Source organism: Glycine max, chromosome 16 (genome assembly GCF_000004515.6).
Source record: "Glycine max cultivar Williams 82 chromosome 16, Glycine_max_v4.0, whole genome shotgun sequence".
Taxonomy (NCBI): domain Eukaryota; kingdom Viridiplantae; phylum Streptophyta; class Magnoliopsida; order Fabales; family Fabaceae; genus Glycine; species Glycine max.
This window is the reverse complement of record NC_038252.2, coordinates 17,349,321-17,358,210: the sequence shown is the minus strand read 5'-3', so window position 1 is coordinate 17,358,210 and position 8,890 is coordinate 17,349,321. Positions and strand designations below refer to the sequence as shown.

At 45.7% G+C, this 8,890-nt stretch overlaps 1 protein-coding gene across 1 annotated transcript; it reads right to left on the bottom strand.

The window, feature by feature from the left end:
- Positions 1-1,177: 1,177 nt before the first annotated feature.
- Positions 1,178-3,007, bottom strand: LOC102661755 (uncharacterized). Its single transcript, XM_006599809.1, has 6 exons — positions 2,835-3,007; positions 2,519-2,720; positions 2,306-2,422; positions 2,117-2,221; positions 1,619-1,990; positions 1,178-1,522 (listed from the first exon to the last, which is right to left on the bottom strand). The coding sequence occupies exons 1-6, from the start codon at positions 3,005-3,007 to the stop codon at positions 1,178-1,180; spliced, it is 1,314 nt and encodes a 437-aa protein (XP_006599872.1).
- Positions 3,008-8,890: the final 5,883 nt, after the last annotated feature.

Sequence of the window (8,890 nt, the reverse complement as noted above, 5' to 3'; positions counted from 1 at the left end):
GCCAATATGACCAACTTATGTTTGGTGTCGGATGTCGTCATCCCTCCCAAGTTCAAGGTACCTGATTTTGACAGCTACCAAGGGACGACTTGCCCAAAAATCATTTGAAGATGTATTGTTGGAAAATGGGGGCATACTCGAGGGATGACAAATTACTCATGCACTTCTTCCAAGACAGCTTGGCCAGAGCCACATCTGCTCGTGGAAAGACTTGATTACTGCCTTCATTAGGCAGTATCAATATAATACTGACATGGTTCCCGATAGGACTCAACTACAAAACATGAGCAAACGAGAACATGAATCCTTCAAAGAGTACGAAGGTGGAGAGACTTGGCGGCTCTAGTGGCACCTCCTATGCTGGAAAGGGAGATGATTGCCATGATAGTAGACACTCTGCTGGTGTTTTACTATGAGAAGTTGGTGGGTTACATGCCCTCTAGCTTTGCGGATCTAGTACTCGCGGGCGAGAGGATAGAAGTGGGCCTGAAAAGGGGGAAATTCGACTATATCTCCCCTGCCGGCACAAGCAACAAAAGGATTAAAGAAGTCGGGGCGAAAAGAAAGGAAGGGGATGCTCATGCCATCACCTCGGCTCCTGTTTGGCCAAAGCCTCATCAAACCTTGCATGGTACTAATTAGCACGCTTAATGTTAGTCGGTGAAAATGACTAACTTTTAGCTGGATTTTGAAGTCCCCGCACATTTCCTTCATCATTTTGTTATTCAGATTGGTGGCGTTGTCTGTAATAATCTTCCTCGGTAATCCGTACCGGCAGATTATCTCCCTTTTAATGAACCTGACTACCACGTTTCTCGTGACGCTGGAGTATGAGGAAGCTTCGACCCATTTGGTAAAGTAGTCGATCACCACCAAGATGAGGCGATGTCCATTTGAAGTATTAGGCTCGATGGCCCCGATGACATCTATTCCCCACATGGAGAAGGGCCATGGCGCCGCCATGACATTTAAAGGGATGGGCGGAACATTGATGTTGTCCATAAATATTTGACACTTGTGACACTTTCTCACGTGGAGGCAACAATCGGTCCCCATAGTGAGCCAGTAATAGCCCGCCCTCAGGATCATCCTAGCCATGGCGTGCCCGTTAGCGTGTGTTCCAAAGGAGCCTTCGTGGACTTCCACTATCATTCGCTCAGCCTCCTTAGCATATGCATTAGAGTAAAACCATTTCATGGTTTCTTTTGTATAGCACGCTCCCACTCAAGAAGAAACCAGCCGCCAACCTCCTTAACATCCTCTTGTCGTTGTCGGAAGCCTCTGGTGGGTACTCCTTGCTTTCAATGCATCGCTTGATGTCGAAATACCAAGGTTTACCATCTTGCTCTTCTTCTATTAGATAGCAATGTGTGGACTTGCCGTGACATCTGAACTCAATGCACAACAAGTCTCCATGCAAAGCCAGCTGGAAAATCAACGCCAAAGTGGCAAGTGCATCGGTCATTTGATTTTCCTCTCGAGGAGCATGATGGAAAGAGACATCATCAAAGAACTCAACCAACTTCTTAATGTAAGATTGGTAGGGTATCAACTTATGATCCCTAGTCTCCCATTCTCCTTTCAGCTGGTGAATCACTAAAGTGGAGTCTCCGTACACCTTGAGCGACTTGACGTTGAAGTCAATGGCTGCTTGGATCTCGAGGGAGCATGCCTCATATTCGGCCGTGTTGTTGGTGCAGTCAAAACCCAGTCTAGCCGTGAAGGGTATGCATTGATTTTCAGGAGAGACCAAGGCCGCTCCAACCCTGTGGCCTAGGGCGTTAGATGCTCCGTCGAACCACACGACCCATTTGTCCTTGTCCTTATCTTCTAGATTTTCCTTGAACAAGGCCATGATGTCCTTATTCGGGAACTTAGGATGCATGGGCTGGTAATCATTGAGGGGTTGTTGGGCCAGATAGTCTGCCAAGGAACTTCCCTTTATTGCCTTCTGGCTGACATAGACGATGTCAAACTCGGATAGCAACACCTGCCACCAAGCGATCTGCCCTGTGAGAGCAGGCTTCTTGAAGATGTACTTGACTGGGTCCATCTTGGATACCAGCCAGGTGGTATGGCTCAGCATGTACTGTCTCAGACGATGGGACGCCCATACCAAGGCGTAACACGTTCTTTCCAACAGGTAGTAGTTCATTTCATAGGCCGTGAACTTCTTACTCAAGTAATAGATGGCCCGTTCTCTCTTTCTGAAATCATCGTGCTGCCCCAGCATGCACCCCATCGAATCATCCAAAACTATCATGTAGAGAAAAAAAGGTCTCCCGGCCACCGGTGGCATAAGTACCGGGGGGTTCATGAGGCATTGTTTGATCCTTCCAAATGCCTCCTGACAGTCATTGTTCTGGTGAACGGACTGATCCTTGCACAAGAGCTTGAAGAGCGGCTTGCAGGTAGCTGTGAGCTACGATATGAACCTTGTAATGTAGTTCAAATGCCCCAAGAAACCTCGGACTTGTTTCTCGGTATGCGGCTCCGACATCTCAAGGATTGCTTTTACTTTCTCGGGGTTGACCTCTATCCCCTTTTGACTTACGACGAAGCCCAACAATTTTCTTGACATGACCTCGAAAGTACACTTGGCGGGGTTCAACCTTAACTTGTACTTCCATAATCTCTCGAACAACTTCTGCAAGTTGGCGAGATGTTCCTCTTCGGTTTTGGACTTGGCAATCATGTCGTCCACGTAGACATCAATCTCTCTGTGCATTATATCATGGAACAAAGCCACCATCGCCCATTGATAGGTTGCCCCAGTGTTTTTGAGCCCAAAGGACATCACCTTATAACAGAATGTCCCCCACAAGGTGACGAACATAGTCTTCTCCATGCCCTCCGGTGCCATCTTTATCTGATTGTAGCCCGAGAAGCCGTCCATGAAGGAAAACAAGGCAAAACTGGCTGTGTTGTCCATTAGGACATCAATGTGCGGTAAAGGAAAGTTATCCTTGGGATTGGCTCGATTTAAGTCCCAATAGTCCACGTACATTCGTACCTTTCTGTCTTTCTTTGGGACAGGCACTATGTTGGCCACCCACTTGGGGTATTAGGCCACAACCAAGAAGCCAACATCAAACTGCTTCTTTACTTCCTCCTTAATCTTTAAGGGCATCTCAGGCCTCATCCTTCTCAGCTTTTGTTTCATTGGGGAGCATTTGGGATTCAAGGGTAACTTATGCTAGACAATGTCAACATTCAAGCCAGGCATGTCTTGGTAAGACCAAGCGAAGATATCTTGGTTGTCTCGCAGTAAAGTCACCAACTTATCGTGGATGGAGGTGGCCATGCATGTACCCACTTTTACCTCTTTCCTTTCATCGCCAACACCTAGATTTATGATCCTCATTTCTTCTTGGTGTGGCTTTAATGCTTAATCCTCTTGGGCGACCATCCTTTCTAGCTCCGGGGAAAACCCCGCATCGTCCTCCTCCTCCTCTATCCGATCTGCCTCTCGTTCAAAATCCACGGCTGGGTCCTCGGTATTAGTACCATCATAGGACTCGTCGTCGGATCTATATTGTTTTAAACGCAACAGAAATAAACATGCAAATGAATGAGAATGGGTGAAGGCGCAAGAACAGATAAACAAAAGATCTTGTATTATTGATTTCAGAACGAAAGACATAACGCCTTATCAAAGGGAAAACCCTAAAGCCTAGGCCTAGCCGTAGGGTTCTAAAACTTAAAGTTTACATTATGCTCACCGAGAAAACCTTAGGCTGTTCTAGGACTCGCCAGTTCCCTAGCTGAAATCCTGGAGGGCATGGTTGCACCCAGTCGGGATGTCCCCACGGGAATTCATCGTGCACCATGGCAACTTCCTCTTCGCGCCTCAGGCCTGCACTAACGACGCTCTCATTGAGGTGACAAGGAGGGGCCTCCCTCACTTGTGGCCTAGACTGTGGGCCAGTGCCCCGGTTTCTCCTTTCCCAACCACTTTTCCTTATACTGGGCCGCGTAGGCTTGTATTCTAAGCCGCACCTTCCATAGTTCTCCCTGATGTTTACCAAGCTGGCCCTGCCGTGGTTGTTCTTTCCCAAGCCCATGTCGGGCTCGTAACCGTGCCCTAGCATGACGCGAGACACCATAGATGTGAGGACACATTGGGAGGGATTCTACGGTGGCATTAATCGCCACCTCAAAGGATTGGAAGGTTGTTTCTAGAGATTCCTCCGCGGCTTCAACAAATGGCATAGAGGATGGGCAGCTTACAAGAAGGTCCTCCTCTCCTGAAATGATGACCAAAAGCCCCTTCACCATAAATTTCAACTTTTGGTGAAGCGTCGAGGGTATTACTCCCACCAAATGGATCCGTGGCCGGCCCAACAAACAGCTGTATGCATGGCTTATGTCCATCACTTGAAAGGTAACCTGACAAGTGTGGGGGCCTATCTGGATCGGGAGATCAATCTCTCCCCTCACCTTCCTACGACGCCCATCGAATGCTCGAACTGCCATGGAGCTTAGCCTCAAGTGAGAGGCTTTGAAAAACAGCTTCTCCAACATGCTCTTGGGCATCACATTCAAGCTTGAGCTATTGTCAATGAGGACTTTGGCCATAACATGGTCCATGCACTTGAAGGAGACGTGTAGAGCCCTATTGTGCCCCCGCCCTTCGGCAGGAATCTCCTCCTCCGTGAAGGTAAGATAGTTATTGGCGGTAATGTTGCTAACTATCCCCTCGAAACCTTCCACGGAGATGTCTTGGGCCACCTGGGCCTCATTTAGCACTTTGACCAACAATGCCCGGTGAGGCTCAGAGCTCATGAGCAATTGTAAGAGGGAGACCCTAGCTGGGGTATTGTTAAGTTGTTATATTATCTTGTATTCTCTTTGTTGGATTATACGAAGGAATTCGCTGGCCTCCTTCGTCGACACCTCTTTTCTGTTGGACCCTTCCTTCTTCTCGGCCAACCTCCCTGCCGGGATGTCCTCCTCCGGAGCGGGGGTTGCATTGTTGGCTGATTCTTCAACCTCCTTAGCTTTTCCCTTGGTATTTGCGGGTTGTGCTAGTAAGTTGGGTGCCGCAAAGATGCGACCGCTATGGGTCATGCCACTCAACCTGGTGATGTTGGTTACTTTTGCCGAGAGTGAATCGATGTCGGTGGTCTCTCCTTTCCTCTCGCACGAGCTTTGGGGGCATACTTCCATGGGACCGCCTTGTTGTTTTTGTAAGGAAAGGGGGCAGGTCCACTGCCGGGTGCCATGGGAGTGCCTTGGTGCTGTGTAGTAACCCGGGTGAAATGTATCACCAAAGCATATCGACACACAACAAAGATGTTCATGACATTTAGGTGATATGCATGGCTGTGTAAAACACGAAGCGGGTCCGCTCCGTGCCCCTATTTTAGGAACCTAGATGGGAGGATCTAAGATTTTAGTGATAACTCCCAAGGTGGTCATATTCCTAAATGGTTTCTAGAGATATTACTCCCTTGATATCAACATTGTGGCAGTAGGGACTACTAGCGACAATATATCATTGAAGAGAAAAACTCTAGATGAGGTTTCACTGTCATCAAGCAAGTCGGAGACTTAGCATGACCACGGATTCACCTCCATTTCCTAGGCTCCCACGGACCCGGGTGTAGGGCCCCTTTTCAACTCACCGTGTATGCAAAAAGTGTTGGTGTTTGTGTGCGTCAAATGGAAAATTATGTACCTCATGCATACAATTACAACACACTAAAGCATCAAAGATTTATACACAAGAATGTAAGGAAAATAAAAGGGAAACCGAAAAAAGGATGTCATGACATTGCACAAGATTTTAGAAGGCCTAACTCTCTAAAAACAATCCCCAGTGGAGTCGCCAACTGTCGCAACCTACCTTTCGGTGGGAGGGCGACGCGGGGATCACGGGTGCGTGTTTCAAGCGAGGAAGGCGCGCGGAGTCGCCACCAACGTTTATTCGAGGGAAACGTTGGAAAAACCAAAATATGTGGTCTACGAACTTTAAGTGTGAAAGGTTCGGGAGTTATTTTTACGCACGGGAAGGTACTAGCACCCCACGCATCCGCCACGAAGGATGACAACCTTTAATCAAATGTGCAAGATCATGACTTCAATTTGTTTTCGTTTTCCCTTTTTTATGTTTTTATGTATTTTTATGCTTTTTATGTTTTTTACTTTTTATGGTCGACAAGGGTGTTTCCCTCGCTCCTACGTATCCTCAATTGCGAGAGGAAATCAGACCAACATAGTTCTTTGAGAACTAAACGTTGGTTAATTTGCTTTTATCTTTTTTCGCAAGGTAGATTTTAACCGAACAAAAGTCATTTAAGGCATTGGACCATTAAATGATCTTTTGATTTAGAATGGAGAGAAACGTTAAAGGCATTGGACCATTAATGATGTCTTGGTTGTGAAAGAAGAGAAACGTTAAGGCATTGGACCATTAACGATCTCTTGGTTTTTTGAAAAGGGGTGGTCAGCAAAAGTGGGGCTTTTGCTCCTACGTATCCTCTATTTGTGGTGAGGAACTCAGACCTACATAGTTCTTGCAAAGCGGTAAAGTTGTGTGTTGATTTTATGCTTTTGAATGGTCCATGTTATCCGATAAAAGCAAAGAGGACTGTTTAGGGCATTGGACCTTAAAACAATTTTAAGTGACTTTTTGCGGACAAAGCTTGGTTTGTGAGTTGATTTTAGCCTTAGTTTCACTTTGGTTATTAATCAATTCATTCAAAGAAACTTTCAAAGAAAAAACGTCCGATTGATTTTTTTGATTATTTTATTATTATTATTTTCAAAGATATTTTGATTATTTTGTTATTATTTTGCTATTTTTGATTTAACTGAGGTTACAGCATGAATGATCGGTTGGATTTTATTTTAACAATGATTAAACAAGATTACAACATAAATGATCGGTTGAAATTCATTTTATCATTTATTAAACGAGATAACGGCTTAAATAAACGGTTGAAAGCTTGTTAAAAGTGGAAGAAAAGAATACTGAAAGTAAACGAGATGAAGAATGAAAGCAAACAAAGCAAGAATGAATTGAAAGCCTCAGATTCAAAAACTTACCGGTTGAAGACCAAAGAACGAGCGAAGAACGAATGAAGAACGGCGAAGAACCTCCACGGAATCGCTTATGGAAACGTCTCGAAAGCGTTACGGAAGCACCTCGGCTTGGATTTTGTTCCTTTTTTCACTTCTTTTCACTAAAAACACCTAAAATACACAGCATGAAGGTCAGGGGTCCTTGAAACTCAGTCTTCTCCCCCTTTTTATAGCCAAAATGGGGAGGATGTTGCCGCCCAGCTCGCCCAGGAGAGCTCAGCTCGCCCCGACGAGTTGGTGGCTTCCTCAGGAAGCTTCCTATTGTACACCTTAATTTGATAAGTTCACCCCCTATTACGGAAGCATTGCGGAAGTGTATCGACCTTGATTTTCCTCCTCTTTCTCTTCCTCTTCATTAATCTTAAGTGAAATATGCTTTCCCAGGGTTACGAAAATGTTACGGAAGCCCTAGATACCCGTTTTCAACAAATTGGGTGGAGGTGCATGCCACCCAGCTCACCTAGGCGAACTGGTGGCTTCCTCAGGAAGTTTTCTGATGCATCCCCCTTTTTTATAAGTTCACCCCCTTTTCCGCTTTTTGTGTTTTTCGCTATTTTCTTTCCAAAACCTCATGGAACTTGTGGCGATAGGTGTTAAGCTTTCCGAAATGATCAATTGAAGTCTGTATGCCAACAAAAAATCATCCTCGGACAAGATTAGGGCTTGACCATCTATTTACACCCCTCCACTTTGCTAAATACACCCCTCTATTTTCGTGTTTTTGGTCGGTTTCCTTTCGAAATGTCCCAGAACGTTACAAATTTCACGGTGATGAGCGTTAAACGTTTTGAAGTGGTCAAACGAGGTCCGCATACCAACAAACAATGGTTCCTGAATGAAATTAGGGTATGACAGTATGCATGAGCAGTTCAAATGCAACACCTTTAAACAAAGTGTATTATGTTCAATTTTACTTTAGCGCTCGCGACACCCTAGGGATTGTGTAAAATGACTTGGATTATCAAAAGGATATGCAACTCAAAGTGATAACAAACACAACATGAGGGTTGGAAAGTGAATCATTAATCCAACGTTCATTAGATGTTTGCGAACAAAGTTTACAAAGGATAGGAAACTTCGGGGAACCCACAAAATACAAGCATGCAGCAACTCTCCCAATTTCCCCAAGTGTTAAGCATAGTATCGATTGACGACATCGGCGTTCACAGGTGAAGGCAATTCTGTGTCATCCATGTTGGCGAGCACTAGGGTTCCTCCGGAGAAGGATTTCTTTACAATGAATGGGCCTTCATAGTTTGGAGCCCACTTTCCCCTATTATCCTTTAGGGCTTGGGATACCTTCTTCAACACCAGGTCTCCCTCGCTGAACTTCCGCGAGCGCACCTTCTTGTCAAAAGCGTTCTTTACCCGTCTCTGGTACAGACGCCCATGGCTCATAGCTGTCAGCCGCTTGCCCTCTATAAGATTGAGTTGATCGAAGCGCACTTGGGCCCACTCCGATTCTTTCAACTCGAACTCCACCAGGATCCTTAAAGAAGGGACTTCTACCTCAAATGGTAGCACGACTTCCATTCCGTACACCAATGAAAACGATGTTGCCCCGGTTAACGTGCATACCGAGGTCCAGTAGTCATGCAGCGTGAAAGGGAGCATTTCGTGCCAATCCTTATATGACACGGTCATCTTCTGAATAATCTTCTTAACGTTCTTGTTGGCCGCCTCCACTGCCTCATTCATCTTGGGCCTGTAAGGCGTAGAATTGCTGTGCTGGATCTTAAAGTCCTCACACATTTCCTTCATAATTTTGTTATTCAGATTGGTGGCGTTGTCTGTGATAATCTTC

Excerpts from the sequence above, each read along its gene's own strand:
- LOC102661755 (XM_006599809.1), bottom strand. The coding sequence starts at position 3,007 with ATGTACGTGGACTATTGGGACTTAAATCGAGCCAATCCCAAGGATAAC. Across the intron at positions 2,423-2,518 it reads TAGAGGTCAACCCCGAGAAA|CTCACAGCTACCTGCAAGCC; the intron begins GTAAAAGCAATC and ends TTCATATCGTAG. Across the intron at positions 1,523-1,618 it reads TCAACGTCAAGTCGCTCAAG|TTGGTTGAGTTCTTTGATGA; the intron begins GTGTACGGAGAC and ends TACATTAAGAAG.